This window comes from Drosophila teissieri, chromosome 2L (genome assembly GCF_016746235.2).
Source record: "Drosophila teissieri strain GT53w chromosome 2L, Prin_Dtei_1.1, whole genome shotgun sequence".
In the NCBI taxonomy this organism is placed as follows: Eukaryota; Metazoa; Arthropoda; class Insecta; order Diptera; family Drosophilidae; genus Drosophila; species Drosophila teissieri.
Window position 1 is genome coordinate 6,306,048 of NC_053029.1, and position 17,617 is coordinate 6,323,664.

A 17,617-nucleotide genomic window follows, 5' to 3' on the forward strand; every position below is an offset into this window, starting at 1 on the left:
CGATCTGGCCCGTGGCGATATCAGTTGATTAGCGGCGATCCACTCGAGGAATTCGTTGTGGGCCCCTCGAAATTGTGTCACTGAGTCAAACATTCGAAAGTGGCGAAGAACAAAGGTGCGGATCAACTGGTGCGACCAATCAATCAACCCACAACCTCTGCGATACAATCTACAAGTGCGCAGCTATAATTCCCCATACCCTACCATAAAGGTATAGAGTTCGTAAATCACACATGCCCATATGATATAGTGCAGCTACATATGTGGCAAGATCCCATTTTTCAGCTGGAAATCATCATAATGACAAGTTGCATATGCGATCTGTGGCTCAAAGTGCATCAGAGTCCGCGATTGGCGGCAGTCCGCCATTTCCAATTTGGACTGCAAGGCGTATTCGCCGGGAAAAGCGGGCGAAGGAAAAGTCGGGGAAGGTAAAAACAAATCAACAGTTCGAATTCGCTCTTGTTTGGTTCCACTTTCGCCGCGTTGAAAACTCTTATACTCGCCGGAAGAGAGCGGAAAAACTCTATCGGATTTGGAGTTTCTGGGCGCTTTTCTCGGCGCACAGGTGAAGTGCCAGTCGCCTGGACAGGTAAATTCAGAACCATTGGGGGGAATTCTACAGACAGAGAGCGGAAAAACTTCCTTTTTAACCCGAAATATACATTATAATTATACAAATTAAAGTGTATGCTAAGTTTTTGGGAAACTCTACTTAGAAACAACTCCAAATTATGATTTAAATTTGTTAATTTGATAATAAAAAGCCTTGCAGGTCCTTTACAGCGCTCTCCACACCAAATATACGTAGTCAGTTGCTCCGTCGGCCGAACAGAGTCCACAAAAGAGAGGCGCTCGCTCTCTTAGCATCCACACTTACATGCAACGGAGTCGTGGTGGTGGTATCCGTATCTGCACGTTACATTCAATCGGATTCGGATTCAATCGCTCGTCGACCTTCGTGCCGCGCGTTACAAGAGTCGCAGTCGCAGTCACCGTCGCCGTCGCCGTTTGTGCCCCCGTCAGTTCCTCCGGCGCTCAGTCTCAACCCAGCGCTCGTGGCAAGAAGAACAGAACGCCTTGGCTACTTGCAACGCGGTCGCGAATCATCGCAGTTAGCAATCATCTCAGGCTTAATCGGCTGGCAGCCAGTTGCCCAGAGATCCGACAGATACGGATACGCCATCCGCGCAGCGCGAGTGCAGAGATACGAATACGAATTAGATAGAAATAAGAAACGGTGCAAGTGGCAACCAAGATGCGGCAATTGTGCACCTGCGGCCGCCAGCAGCGTGCGGCAAAGTGTGTGAAATGTGTTACCTGAGAAAAATGCCCACGCAGTGCTCAAACATATCGAAACAAAATAAAAACCAGCAGATAGAGTATCTTTTGCTGCCCCAGTGAACAGTGCTTGAAATTGAAGTAGAGAAATCGCTGCTTTTTTTGCTACAAACTTAACTGCAAACGGAATACAATCAATATACACCTTAAGTCAACGCAAAGGCTAATTCAAAACTCTTGGAATATTTAGGTGAGTTTGGGAGTGAAGAAAGGCCTAACTTCAAAACAATCAGTGCTGCTCGAAGCAATTATGTTAATAAACAGGATATTCGCATTGCATAAATAAATATTGAGTTGCAAACAATCAATTAGTGTGGCAGAAACAAGTTTATGTCAATTATTAGCTAAATAATTCATTCATCCCAAATGGAACCCAGAATATTTGCTCAATCAAATGTATCTCATTTGGGCGCATTCCAGAGATCAAAAGATCTCGTTTCCAACCCGTTCTCCCCATTTCCAGCAGTGGCTGTCCCCTTGCCTCATTAATTAAACACAAATTAAGAAAGAGCCGAGCTGTCAACATCTGGGGCTAATCAAACTAACCTGCTGTATTTTATAAATAAGAAGCGATGAAGAAAAGCGGCGGCAGGTCGTAAAACGCTGAGATACGGCCCTTATCTCCTCTGCCAAAGAAAGATCTTTCTCCAAACACTTTGTGCCACCGTCGCGACGGCTGTTGCACACAGATTCTTATCTCGCAGATGCAGTTATGTATCTAGCTATTCCCCATCTCAACCTCAAACTCAACCTCGCGTCTTTGGCAACTTCACACTCCGCTAGACACGCAATGAGGCCCCTGGATTTCATAATTTTCCCGCTGTTCTTCGGGGTAATTAAGTGGAAGTATGTTTGGCAATTAAAGTTCCACAGAGCTCGCTTTCGCTTTCGCCCCCCCAATCAACTTTATTTGTAAATAACTCGAGTTATTTTTCTTGCTCACTTGGGATGGTTTAGAAACTTAAGATTGAGATTGGGCATCCGATGGGTAGCGATTACCGCGAGCCCGCGAAGATGCAGCCGCAATCGCGCATGCATAATTAATTTCGTGTAAAAATCATAATTACACCAATTAAAATTTGTGTAAACAAGTTGGCAGCAGGCGGACGGGGCGAGTCCCTCAATCTGCCCCCAAGCGCCGTTTGGGGCGCAATCATTATCATAATACCGCTGAAAAAACTTTTCGCGGTCGATTGCGAGGGGAACTCTTTATTGCCATTGTAGAAAAAGAAAAAGTTGTGGGCCCAGGCGGCATCGAGTTGGCTATATTATGGTAATGAGACGTTTGAGTATGCCTCCAATGAACAGATTTGCCGCAGATATCTCCATTGTGCTTTAAGCTGCGCCTAAAATAAATATGATTTTAAAGTAAAGAAGTTCATAGAAGACACAACAACCAAAAGCTAATATTAACAGGCTGTATACAATTTTGTATTCAACATTTTCAAACTAGCCATTTGCCCAACTAAAACAGTTAGCAGTAAATTGTTTAAATTGATTAGCAATGAAATTAAGAAATGCAATATTTCATTGCCACTGAATCTAAAAATATGTTATGCATTTAAAATCTGTTGAATAAAATGTGAAATAAATTCCCGAAACTAAAAAGGTGTATTAAAACTATATTTATAAATACACAAAGTGTGCAAAGTTTGCAAAATTCATGGGAATTATTATGAATTTATTTTGTACATAAAACCAACATCTCGTTTATTCACCTGCGTCCCTCTACCAACAAAATGAAAATGTGTATCTCAATTTTTGGAGGGGAAAATGTTTTCTTTTGTCAGCTGGGATTACGCTGGAAATGGGGCAACAATATTTACCATGTTCTTTTGCAATTTTAATAAGGATCCATTTAAGCAGCATTGATTAAAAGTTCTTTTCATTAGAATCTAAACAAAGCCACCTATTCAGGCAATGTCAAAAATAAATAACAAAATGTTTATTTTGACCATTAAATCTAATGACAATATATCAGGCTGCTTGTCGGATTTGAACTATTTAAGTTGAAATTGAAATGCCAAGGTATAATTCTTCTTTAAATAAGTAAAATTCCACAGACGTGCGGCAATTTATATTAGTGTCTTCTCCACCGAATTCAACTTCCATTTAACCTCATTCTGTACACATCGCATCCCCCAGGTCATTTTTCAGGGGCTGGCGAGCACAACAATCAACCAAATTTATACCCAAGAAGTGTCATTCTCGTGTGCATTTTGGGCGTTTTTTTTTTTTTTGCCGCTGGTTCGACGAGATCGTGTCGCTGCCCACATGGCTGCCACCGAATTGGAGGCAGACTGGTGGAGGAGACTCCAACTCCTCCGCGTCTCCTAATTAATTAGCATCTAACTAAGAATAATGTTTCCTGCGGCCCTCGACTGTCATAACTTGGCCGCAAGTTTATTTGTTTGGCTCGCCACCGAAGGCGGCGCACAAAAGACATGGCCGTTCTGTAAGAAACAGATACAGCTACGGATACAGATACAAATACACAGATACAGATACAGATACTGGGAAAACTGGAGGCACAGATGCCAAGACGGCGCACAGGTGCCACATTTTCTTCGATTGCAGGTATAAATGCCGCCAGGAGCAGTAATTCGTGGCTGCCACTCCGCATTTTTGTTTGTTAGTTTCATTTGGACGGGGTTTTTATAGCCTGTGCTCGTTTTTCCTTTTTTAGTTTTTATTCGTTGGCGTTTTTGTGTTAACTTGTAAAATAATTACTGCTGCCGTTGTCTAGTACTTGTGAGAAAAAACGTTGAGTGTTTCGGCAGCTCAAAGTGCCCATAAATATCCACATCCGCAGCTGAAAATCTTCAATGAAATGATTTCAAATGAAATGACTTGGCGCCAGCTCCAAGTCCCTTAAAATCTGTTGTGTGTTGGCCACATTTGTTGTTGTTTCGTCTTGGTCTTGGGAGCTCAAAGCCCTCAACTTGAGGTTTTCAGCAGTTTCGTTTCCTTTTGGGTTTTTGCTCTGCTGCGGCGCTTAATTAGTTCAGAAAAAGTTGAGTGCGTTAAAGTATCCCGAATATTTCAAGCTGTCAGGAGTTTGGACAACAAGAAGGAAATCTGATGCAAAGAAATTTAATGGAATTTAATGGCAATTGCTGGGAATGGGCATGGACGATAGATTGTGGCTGGATCAAAGTTGCCCTCGGTATCTTCGATCCAGATAGCGTTCTCACACTTTCCCTTTCCAAACAACTCATGACCGAAACCCTTTTCCTCAAGTCGGACCACACAGCCATTAAGATTTCCTGCTTGACTTCCTTTCGATAGAGGAGTGACCCTTATCTGGGCCCCTTCTGTTTGCCCAAAGAACACTCTCTATGCAAATGGCACCGGGTGTGCCCCTAGTGAAGTGACTTCTATGGCGAGGATTTCATCGAGCTAATTAAGTTTCGGTTACAGTTCACTGCGCAAAACTGCGATCGCTGCATATTAAATGTGTATTTCAGCGTTTTTGAATTGGCCCTCTGATGCGCGGCGGAAATGAATCGCCGCTCATCAACTTGACGACGAATTCCCGCATGTCTGATCACTGAATAGGGCAGTCTCAACATATAGTATACTCGTAGTATGTATGCATTATGAGGCCTGTGTGTCGTCTCCCCGTCGATTTGTCAGGGGCACTGAAGCAAGTCGCCGCCGTTTGCGCTCATCTCGAAAATACACATCGTCGATTGCGGACTTGGATCCATCCATCCAAACATTTTACGCATCACAAGACAATGTAGCGTCATTAGCCCTGCCTTGGACTCAGCCCAGCCCTATTTCCACATCCACTTCCATTCCTCGGAGTAAACAAAAACGCAACCAACGCAGCCCAACCCACAGAACCACCGAAATGCGGGAGGTCTCAGCTTAGATTCAAATGATTTGGCTCGGTAATTAGGCTCTAAGTTGCCAAATACACAAATCGAGGCAGCATATGCATCGCAACTGGACTCATTTGTAAGTGTCCACTGCTGTAATCGACCAAGCTGACAAAGCTCTGTCATACATGCAACGTTATTCCTAGCAGTCAACACGTTCTGTGATATCTAGTAACAAATGCTGGGTGTGTTTTGTCCCGTTTTGTAGACCCAATTGCAGGACAGATCAACCCTGTGCCATGGAAGGTCGTGGTCCGCTTTCCCAGGAGAATACCATCGAGGGCCACACGTCAGGTGTCGACAATGTTCAAAGCAAACCTTGTCATTAAGGGGTTGGGGCCGAAACTTCGAGGGTTGCTAATAAATGGGCAACATGTTTGCTTAATTAGAGCACGGCCAGGTTTACTGGGTTAAGAGCCAAATGGTGTTGCTCGCTGCAGCGGAAGGGTTCGGCATGGGAACGGCATGGCAACCACGGGATAAGGGCCAACTTCAGTTCCTCCAGATGTAATGGAACTGAAAAAACCACCATGGGAATACAAAACTAATTGATTTTCCTTTTTTTCGAGGGTAGCGAATGGGTGTATACAAAAATATACCATTAAGAATGCACATCTTGAGCTATGAACTCAAAAACAACTGACTTCGATTCGGATGGATTTTTAGTTATAAAAAACACTAATCTAATACAAAATTTATGAGAAAGTGCGATTAGTTTATTAGTAAAGATAGTAAAAGTGCAAAATATTTTGGGAAATATACATTAATGTGGCCACAACCGCTCTGCCCCTCATTAGTACCCCATTTTGGCTGGGCGACTCATTCGTTTAATGTTCATTTCCTTGTATTAGACATGCTTAGGACCCGGTCCAATAAAGCTTTTCCGTCAATGGGCCAAAACAGCAGCCCAAAACAAGCGGCGGTCGGCTTAACAACCGCAAAACCAGCAAAACCCGCAGGCGAACCCCAAAACGTTTGTTTTTCAACTCGCCGCCCTGTTCCGGGTGCTATTAAAGAACCGCTAGCTCCGCCTGGTCAAACGGAACGGCTGTGACACAATTTCTGGAAATACTCGTAATCGTACTCGTATGCACATGGCACACTGTACATGCATGATTTCAATAAGCCAAGTCCGCTGGCCAACGGACCAACTTGAGTTTCGGTTTGCGGTCGGCAAGCTAATTGTGGTTTATTACAATGCAAACAGCCAGTAGCCAGTAGCCCTGTGATTAGACCCTACTCTGAGTATCTGCAATTAGTTGTGCGGCCTTTTTACCACTCGATCACATGTACAGCCGCTGATGAGCACATCCTCTGGCGGAGCACCACCTGGTTGGATGGCATGGGAATGGGGAGGCCACCAGCACGCAGTGCTCTGTTGTTGTTATCACTTACTGTGCGCGCAGTAAAACTTAATCATGCATCACTAATTTGTCTGGCTGCCACGGCCGAGAGACAAAGGTTAAAGATGGGAATGGCTGGAGTGGCCAGCCCGCCAGAGTCGCAGCTGCATTTGCACACTGAACCCGAAAACCGGGGGCGAACCAGGCGATTCCACATCGAACCCTTTAGCGGGGCCAGCAAATAATACAGAAAATCGATAGAGCTCTGGGCTCAGGCCTCCGCAGCCCACATGTCCTGGATACGCTCCGTTGATCGGCCTAACGACTGCCTCATCCTCATCCTCATCTTCTGTCTCAGCCCTTCACCCCCATCTCCATCTGCAACTCCAGCAGTCTGCACCCGTTCTGGTTCCATCTGTGTGATGGAATTTCGTCCCGCCAGTCCTTCTGTTCCACCTCCAGTTCCTCCTGCCTGTTCCTCCTCCTCCTCCTCCGTCTCCTGGTTGATGTGCCTTCCTGTCAATCAGCGCTTTGTTGCTGCGAGCGCCTGGCAGCCACTTACTACCGCCTCATTGTCAATGTCGCTGGCTGTCGCTGTCATCCTCCTCCGAAAATGTTTTCAAAAAGCATTTTTACATATTTCGCCGTTTGGGGTTTTTTGTCGAGAAGCCCGGCTTATAATTCATAAAAATTCCCTCACAGGCTGGGCAGGGCCACACACACACACGACACACGATTCACGATTCACTCGACGATGACAATGTGGATGATGACAAACCGCAGACAAAGCGGGTAACAGGATGTGCTCTGTGCGGAGCGACCGGCGAAGTTTCGCTTGAACCAGCTCCTTCAATTGACAGACCTGAGTAGTCCGGCGGGGTTGGTGGAATTGGTGGGGTTGCATGATGGGCATGGAACGAGGCAGCCAGACAGGAGATCCGCTTTGATGCCCTCCACACCCTGGGAATGCCTTTGAAGCCGTTAGGAGTTGTGAAAGGCGCATATTACCAGATAAGAGTGTATCTACATGATCCAGTCGGAAATTTATCCGGCGAAGAGCACTGAAAATGGGGTATGCTCCTTTAAATGCCTACATATAGTTTGATTCGTAGTCTGTTATTAATCAAAAACGGCACTATTTATAAGGGTTTACATTGAAAACTCCCCAAACTCCTTATACATGATGGTTTGAACTTTCTTCTTTGAAGATGTCTTTGCAGCTTTGCCACGCTTAGAATTACCATTAAAAATTAATATAACTAAGTGCTTACGGCTACCGAAAGATTGTCAACTCCTGACGGTTCACTGAAATATTAATAAATATAAAAGTTAAGTCTTGTTTGTGGCTGTGAGCCTCCAGAGTACGATGCTCCCTGATTGTATCCATTCAAGCGGCGCTTACCTTAGCCCCCAACACTTTCAGTTCTTCTTGTTTCACGTCTCGTCCTCCATGAGTTGCAAGTTCTAACCCGCCCCCTCAGCCGCCCATCATTCGCCGCCCTTTCTCCTAGGGTAACTGCTGCCAATATCCTTGCGTTTCCTCGTTGCAAACTTCCTGTTTGTCTAACTGACATGTGACGACTGTCGGGCTGCCCCATCTGGGCCTTCAGTTCAGCCTTATCCTCTCATATTTCCAGCGTTTTGACTGCCCCCCCATGCTGCAATCCCTTCTCGAGCACTTTACCCGCCACTTATCATGCATAAAGTCTAGAATTTGCCGCACTCTTTTTTTGTGTTGCTTTCTTTTTTTTCAAAAACTCGACTAATTTGATCCCAAGGCGCTGCTTGAGCCTGTCAGGACCCATTCCCAAACCGAAAACGCCCTGCTCGCCCCGCAGGCAGCCTTTCCCTTCGCACGCTCCACTGCCTCGCTGTGATTTCCTCGGCTCGGCAAAGCGTGAAACATTTTTTCGCAACCTTGCGACCTCACACGCCCCTTGAGCCCCCTTGCGCCCCCTGCGCCCATTACGCCTCCTGCGCCCACGCCCCCTTATCGAGCCCCATCCGCACACACGCACACAGGCATAGAAATTCAATATTGCTTCTCTGTGTCTATGCTAATGAATGGCTCGCGAAGGAGAGCAAAGCGAGGCGGCGAGAAACGGAAGAAAGGCAGAAAGAAAGAAGCAGGGAAAGCCTTTCTCTCTCCTCTATCTCTCCCTCTCTCTCTCTCCTGCTGCTTCCTCTATTTATTTTTCCGGCTTCCTGTTGGGAGCTCCTCTTTTCGCTTTCGCTTCGCGCTGCTTGGCTCAGCTCCGCTGCCTTTTTGCGGTTTGACGCAGCCACTAAAAGTATGCAACACTTTTTTCGCATGTTGCTTTTTGCATATTTAATGCCCGCGCCTCCAACGGGCGACAGACAAAATGGCGGCGTCTCGTTTTTTCGGTCCACCCCAGGCCCCCTTTTTTCTTGTTGTTGTGCCACCCCCCCAACCCGATTTTGGTCCGACGCCCCTGCGGTTAGGCGTTGATTTGTGGGCTGCCCCGTTTGTTTGTTGCCCCAGCAGTTGTAGCCGTGTCTATTTGAGGTTTTGTGGGCGGCGAGTATGGCTGGTATGTGTGTGTGTACATCCGCCCCTGATGTGACTTTAATGAACTGGCCCGCCTGCCGTCGAAAATCAATAGAAACGGACTTTAAGTGCCACCGATGCCAAGCAGTGACTGCCGTCGTGACTTTTCGACGGCCCTTCAAACGTCTGGCAACGTGGAGAGCGCTTTTTTGGTCCTCCGAGCCTGTCACAATAATAGACAAATACGTCACGCAGGAGGGGCACAGCTCACTTCCTTGCCAGACAGACAGACAGACAGACAGAGTGGAAATAAAAAAGTTGTCAACTGTCTTTGCTTTGCGACTGCTATGCAAATTGCCATCGAAGGTGGGGAACTTTTCAATGCGATTCAATGTGATTCTTCATGGTTCCCTTGTTCCCTTGCCGCTTTAAGGTCTTTAAGGTCTTTGGCATTGGGAAAGGGCATACTACGCAACCGAATCGTAGGTTCCATTTATTATTAAATCAACAAAAGTGTTGGCTGGCAACGAGTGGCAGTTTGCTGTACTCTCGTACTTCCCGGTCCTGGTGAGGCAGCTGCCTTCCGTTTTGGGCTCCCACAAAAGCTACTGCTGCTAACTCTGCCTCCCATGTCTGCAATGTCATTTGATTTGATTACAACTGAGGGGAGCTCGGAGTCGTCTTTGCTGCCACTGCTGCCACTGCTGCCTCGGTTGCAACAACTGTCTGCCGAGCTGATGGATTATATGACGTTGGCTGCCTGCCGTCTGCTGGGATGCGGAACTGGCCCGCATGTCTTTGGCTCTAAGCTCAACAACGCCCAACGCCAGCCAATTTGTCTAGTTCTGGAGTGGGCTACCCCCCTATTCCCCTCACAAACCCCATCCCTATCAACACAACACAACCCACTACTAAACACCCCATTTTAATGCTGTGCTGTCTCGGGCTTGATTAGCGTCGCTGAATTGACAGAAATTGTCACCAGCCAGAGTGTGCTTCAACGGCAAACTCCCAACTCCCAACTCCCAGCTCGTAACGCCCAACTCGCAACTAGCGACCCCCAATGCAGCCCCATTTTGCAGCCCAGCTCGACCCATCCTGCACAATTTGCGTCACTTGTTGTGTGTGCAGCAGTTGCCTTGAACACCCCATCCCATCCAACCCAAACCCAACCCAACCCCACCACCCACCACCCACCTCCAGTTGCAGCAAAATCTGGCTGGCTGGCTGGCGCATTTTCCTTGCCTTTTTCGCTCCAGCACGTCAATTGCTTAATTGATCAATTTAATTTGACACTTATTCAAACACTCGGAGCGTCGCGGGCAGAGCAAGATAAATATCTCTTGCTCCCGTTTTCCAGCGCAGTAAACTCGCTTTTGTGTTTCGATTTATGCAAATTGCGACGGGCCATGTGGCCTACAACTACAGCGTACATATATGTATCTGTATCTGCATTTGTATCTGTATCTGTTGGTTCGAGTGCGTCTGATGTGCGCTCCAGATTCTTTTCCATGAAAACTGTGCTTCATCAATTAATCAATTGGTTTATGGTATTTGTGTAATTCGCTGAATTTTTAGTAGATTTCCCCTTTTTTCCGTTGCGCCCTTTCAAGTTAATCAGGAAGTCCGCCCAGCGCACAAGTTTGATGTTTAAATTTCAGCGCTCGGTCAGCAATTTGTTTTTCGAGGTTTCCGCAGACTCCCACAGAAAGTTTCTCTGGCTATTTGTTGACATTTCAAATGCAGGCCCTTTTGAGTGATGACTGCGTATAACTAACTAAACTCATGCTCAACTCGAATATCTTTCTGTCATGCCATCTGTGTATCTTTCTATCCGAAAGATACACCACCTGCTGTGATCATGGATCCTCGCTCTCCATCGCAATTACCCGACCAATAGGCGATAAATCACACTGCGACAGGCGGTGGAAATTGCGGCTAATGCCACTCTTTTGGAGCCAATTGAGCGTGTAATTAACTAACTGTACATTTCAATTTATGAATTATTCGCCAGTGGAAATCGACTGCGGCAGTGGCATCAAAAGTGGTATCAAAAAGCACCGCCAGGTGCAGCGGCGAGTGTCACTATTAATTTAACCTACATCGTGAGTCTGCAGCAAGTTGCAGGCATTCTACGCTCTGTCGAGAATTTTTTCCAATTTGTTGCCGGACCACAGGGAACTGGGCCTGGACGTTGAAAGATGAGCAATTAAGCACTGAGTTATCGACCAGAGCCCAAGGAGCACACACATGTGTGTGTAAGGGGGTGTATGGCATGTATAGGATGTATAGGATGTATCTGGCTATCCAGCAGCATCAGCTGCGTGACAAATTGCCCCATGACGTGGAAGGTTTTTGCATGCCTGGCAGGCAGATAGGGTTACCTTTGCTCTGGCTACGCAAACACAAGACAAGCTGGATGCTGGGGCATTTATAAGATCGGAATCAGCAGCAGGACAACCTATGCAGCACCTCTGGCGAGACTGTAGTTGAAAACCCGGAGAAATCCTGGAGAAATCGATGCCATTCCGCAGGGTCTAACTTCCGGTTGTAGGCCCCATTTTCCATGCTGCTAATGAGTTTTACTTAGGCTAGCCGTCACCTCATCCAAATCCGAGCCCCATTAAAATTAAAAGACATCAAAAGAAATTTGCAAACTAAACACAAACAGTGGGCCAGGAATGTCCCTTTTTGCCGGTTGACTGGCCGGGCGGCATGTTCATTATCTTTAGGCCCTTCTACTACCTTTGGCCCTTTTTGGCCAACTTCGCCGCACGCTTTGCATAAGCTAAATAAGTTTCCCGGCAGCTTCTGCCTGAAAATGCGCTTGTGTCCCGCTTTTCCCCCCCAAACAGTCGGCGTTAAATTAAAGCGAAAACTGGCTTGCTCGTCGTCGTCGTCGGCGGCGGTGGTGAATGGATATAACCGGCCGGAGGATGACGGACAGTCTGTTTGCTGTGGCCGCTTTCTATGGCACTGCTCATATGTCTGCCCCGGCAGAAAATGTTGCGAAATAATGTTTAATGAAAAGCACAAAGTCATCCCCCGGCTACCCCATTTTCCCATTTCCCCATTTCCCCAACTCCACAACTCCCCTCCCGCTCAACTGCCTCCTGACTCGTCACGCACATTCACTTTGCATCCATTGAAGCCGCCCCAAGTTGAGAGCAGGAAAAAGTCAACGCAGAGGATGACTACAGGCTGTTGCAGATTTGGCAGGCTTTTGGCTTTTCTGGCGGCAATTAAGTTTCCGAATCGAGCACAGTTAAAGCAGAACGATGCGATAACTAACCGAAGTGAGAGCAAAGTACACGCAGAGAAATTCATTCAATTAGTAGATATATATCACTGTTTTTGAGGAATCTCCATGAATGAGTTCAATCTAAACCCTTTATTTCCATGATAATAAGAAATGTTTGCGAACTATATATACAAAGTTTTAACAAATATTTACTATTAACTTAACTCTATATGAACTTTCTTCTTAACTTTTTTCCGAACTTTCTTTCTTCTCTTAAGAGTACAAAAACCTGTACTCTACTTTAAATAGAGTTAGACGCTTGTAGCATTTAGCCTAAAATCTTTATCACAGCAAATTGATCGTTTAAACCTATAACCTATTGTCATATCACTTTATCACTTTAGTATTTCATGTTTCCGTTTAAATTTAATTAAATGGTTTATTTTTCTTCATTCCAGATCTCACTGCCACTCTAGAATCACCGCCATGAAGCACACGTCGCCAAGTGAAGCGACCTCCAGCAACATCAGCATGTTCTCCCGCCAGTGCCTTTCCCACCCCACCCGCTCACCACCCACAACCACAACCACGCCCACAGCCGCTGCCCCCCGCCCACCAAACCGCGCCCCCCGCTGGACGCTCGGTCTCTGGACGCTGGTGATCGCCAGCGGCTGCTTAATGCTCAACGCGCCGACGACGATGGCATTCGATATCGGTGAGTACCTGGGTGAAGTCCAGAAGTCAGAAGGCATAACCCCACGAATATATCAAGATGCCCAGATAAATGCCCAAGATGAGCATCGCTGATGGGTGGCGGCCTTGTGTGCTTGGCTTTATTTATTTAATTGACATTGAAAGCATTTTTGTTGCGGCCCGTCATTTCGCGACAGGCGACGCAGTTGGGGTTTTCTGCCAAGCCAGAAGACTGCACTCCGCGGGGAGTCCTCAACTGGACAACTGGATAACTGGACAACTGGACAGCAGCGCCACTGCTGGCTCTCCAAGTTGGCCACATGGCTCCTGGCTCCAACTCCAGCTCATTAATAGGCATATTGACATTTTTATGCCGCATTTAAGGCATGGCTTGGTATTCCATAGTATGGTATTCCATGGTATGGTTTGGCATGGCAGCATGGGAGTCTGCTTTAATGAAGCCATAGCGCACTGGCTTAGGATTACGTCCCATTTCAATGGCCATCGCATGTCGGCGGCTCATAAACTCCGTGCCACTCACACGAGAGGCGGTGGCCAGTGAAAAGTTGTCCCCAAAAGTTGTGCCTGGGGGCTAAGGGCAAAAGCAGTGGCCTGGAAGGAGCTGCCTCATTGATTTCCCAAAACGGAACTTCATTACAATAATTACAATGCCGGAAGAGGGAAACTGTGAATCGAATAGTACGAAAATAAGCCCGAAAGTTTGGTGCCATCAATGCCACATTCCATAGACATCCATTGAAGACATTCAACTTGCAACTTCAGCTGCTGACACAATATGCCGCACCAAGCAAGCAAGCTAGGAAAATGAAATCTTGCTGCCATAATATTTATAGTTAATCAAGCAAGCCAAATACATAAATACGAATCTATAAACATGTTCATTTCGGGTTCCAGAACCCAGAACTCCCTAGCAATATTTGCACTTATCCCCATTCCAATCCCCGCCAGAAAAGCAAACACATGCCAAAGGAGCACTCTGCTATAGGTTGTTGTTCCTGTTGTTGTTGTTGTTGTTGTTGGGGCTAGACACATCGAAGCGAGTTGAGTTAGCAAAACATGCAACAATTTTCCAAGTGAATGCACTTGCAATATGCAGTGCATGTCGGATTGAGAGTCGGGGTGTGAGCTCTGGCTTTTGACCCAACCTGGCCCATGCATCCAGGCATCCAAGCATCCAGGCGTCTAGGCATCCAAGCATCCGAGCACTTCGCTCTTCATTTGCGTAGCCGGCTATCAAACCCAATCAAGTGTGAATGCACTGGAAGCTAACTTCTCGATGGGAATGGCAAAACTTGGCGACCATATACCACACACTATGCTCTTCTGTACATATGCAGTATGGGTGCGAGTTCTGAATATAAAATGGCAAATAATATTGTCCCACAGAGCTGCAATTAACTTGGGCAGTCAAAAGACCTAAAAATAAGATTCATTTACACTTCAGTGTACGCAGTAGTGTACATATGTACGTAGTAACATCCACATCACAGAGCTCACTTTGAATTGCTTGGCTGACTTCTCCCCCTGAGAAGTCCGCTCACTTTGCCGTGTGATTATTTATAAACTTCTAAACGAATGCACGCAACCTTGCTCTGGACGAGATCAAAAGTGGGATTGGGATTGGGAATGGGATTGGTCCGTGGTGAGCCTGCTGGGCACGGGCAACAAAAGTCATGTCAAATCAGTGTTGATTCTGTCGAAAATGTCAGCGGGCGACTGTCAGAGGCAGGATTCTGGCGGTGCTCCTCAGGACTCCCTCCATATCAAAGCAAAGGCAAATGGGAGGGCGAGTGCAATTGGTGGGCCATAAATTAAGTAAGGTAGTTGACGTTCCACCAGTCCAGAGCTGACTTTGGCAATGATTAAGTGCTTCGTTGACTCAAAATGCGATATTCTTTAAGGCGGGAGATGGCTGCAAATGCGACAGACATGGGCATTTACAAGCAGCGTCAAACTCAAACTGACACTTGAGGCCTTTTTGATATATTCGATGGCATTGCGCAGACCACAATGCATGGGCTCTATATTTAAATGCTTTCGTCGTCATTAATTAACGTTAAAAATACGATTTCCTCTCATTTCCAGCCACGTGCAATGTGCCCCTGGGCATGGAGTCGTTACTCATAACAGATGCTCAAATCACAGCGAGCTCGGCTCATGACATGGGCTTCGTTGGACCTCAGCATGCAAGGTAAGCTGGCCCAGAACTATGGCCAAAACTGATGGAAGAGGTTGGCCTAAAGCTGCAGGTCAAAGGAAAAGTACCTGGGCAGGGAAAAGAATCAAAAGAACGGGTTCCACGAACTAGTACTAAGCAGTAAGCACTCCTTGCTGAATTTCTCAGCACCAAAGTATTGGGCTTTTAAGACTCATCATCGATATCGGCTGCGATCTGGTTTCGAGATTACACGACTCTATATTGGTTTACGATTGGGAACCCCGCAGCTGCCACAGCTCCCGGCTCATTAACCATTTAACCCCCACGATGGAAAAGTCGAGGATGGGGCTTATCTGCGATGCCGCTGGCCTGCGTGTCCATTTAATTGCTAATTTTATAGACAACTTCGTTAGGCGATAAGGCGAAGTCAATAAAATAGAAAACTTTGGCCACCGCTCCAGCGGCTCGGCAATGACAACGTTATTTACATTATGACACAAACAGTTTGCCCATCAAAATACCAGTACGAGTAGTATGGACTCCGGATACAAAGCGCCGAAATCGAACTCCCATAAATACCATCGCCAGTTTTGCATATCTGTCGATTAAGCGAGAGATAATATTTCAGCCATGAAAGATCATCCCAACCGCTGATGGAAAATCTCTTCATGAATATGCCGGCGTTTAATGGATGTGACAGCAGTCGATGGCCGAAGAAAGGTTCACCAGCCCTTTTGCCCAGCTAATTAAATGCAATTTCCGAAATGCACAAACTCGTTTTCAATCCCAGTTGGAGTTGCGATCAAAGTGCAAGCGAGTTTGTGACAACCAATCGAGGTTTGGAGTGGAAGACGATTGGTTTTCCACCGACGAGTTTGGTTTAATTTCCATTCCTCGGCTTTGTTTACATTTTATTGTCGCCTCCGAACAGAAGGGCCATTGGAACGGGTTTGCTGGTCTGCGGATTGTATGGAATAGCCAGGGGTTTGGACAGGAAGTGCCAAGTAAGGCGATGCGGGACACAGATTGAGGCGGAAGTTTCGCAATTGCACTGACCAGTTGAGCAGTTGAGCAGTGCCGTGATTGATGACACCATCAGATGGGCTTGACTTGTCGTGTAATTAGTATGGAATATCTTGGCGGAGTGGGCCAGCATGCTCGTGGCCATAAACATGTCAATTACCGCATGAATTATGGCCAGAAATCAATGCAAACACATTCGACGGACTGAGCGACGGACAGTGCGCGGCGAAGGTGAAGATCCATTCTTAGCCCTTCTTTTAGTGCCTGGCCCGCAAGAATCGCCGTCTGTCCGCCTTTATAGACATGCACTTAAAAAACACTCTGGAGCAGGGCTGACTGACAACCCAAGCACCACACACACCATACACCACACACCAAAGCACCATACACCACACAACACACACCATACAACCAGCACCACCACAAAGGCATCATTAACATTACCCCTTTATGGCGGTACTAAAATATAACCACAAAGACAACGCGTGTTGAGCACGTCGGAGATAAACAAAATATATTTGGCTGTGTTCGCCTCTTTTTTTCGTTTTCCCCATTCTGTGGCAGATTAACCGGAATTTGTACTAAGGACCATTTGAGCAGCGGACGGGGCACGAAAGCTGAGATCGGACTGGGGCAGCGATAAGTTTGCCATGCGGGCAGACTCTTCAGCAAACTGAATCACCTGAATGTTGGTGGGAGGTGGGGAGATCTCAGAATTCGTGGCCGTGGATGTGGATGTGGGGTATTGGCAGTCGAGGGTCCGTGGGACCGCCAAGTGAATCCGATTGACAGACGATGTCAGATTGCGATTCCTCGGCGGCTAAGTGCCCGCGGAGAAAATGTTGAAGGAGATATATATATATGTATTTATTAAGCGGAGCTCCTTGCTTCTTACTCCTTGGAGCTCCAATTAAAGAGTGCTCCAGTTGAAGTTGCAGAACTTTTCCCCAATTCACCTTACACTAATTTCCCCCCTTGGGTGGCGCAACTATGCAGTGCTAGAAAACACTTTGCCACTCCAACTCCGCGCTGCCAGCAACTTTCTCTTTTGTCTTTCGATCTTCTGCCCACTCCAAGCCCCCAAACCCCCAAACTCCGAACCCCAATCCCCAAGCCGCAACTCACAATTTCGCCGGCATGCCCAATCAGGCGAACTGCAATTTGCTTAGCCGAAAGTTCCACAGAGTCAACCCAGTAAAGTTCAAAAGTGCAGGCAGCATTATAATTTGCGGCTGCCGTGCACTTACCTAACTAGACTAACTAGCTCGCAAAGATGTGCTCGAAAGGAACTCGACGTAATTCATTCCGTCGTGGAATGGAGAGGGGGTCTCAACATGCACTTACGAGAAATTGCTGCCGGGGATCGGGATGGTGATCGGAATGGGGATCGGGGTCCTCGGGAGG

General features: G+C 46.7%; 1 protein-coding gene across 1 annotated transcript in view; it reads left to right on the forward strand.

Moving 5' to 3' along the window:
• The first annotated feature begins 985 nt into the window (after positions 1-985).
• LOC122618824 overlaps positions 986-17,617 on the forward strand; it is a 30,484-nt gene continuing 13,852 nt past the window's right edge. Inside the window, exons 1-3 of the mRNA XM_043795412.1 lie at positions 986-1,531; positions 12,777-13,033; positions 15,118-15,223. Coding sequence (XP_043651347.1) covers positions 12,805-13,033; positions 15,118-15,223 — 335 coding nt within the window. The 5' untranslated portion in view covers positions 986-1,531; positions 12,777-12,804. The remainder of the gene's footprint in view (positions 1,532-12,776; positions 13,034-15,117; positions 15,224-17,617) is intronic.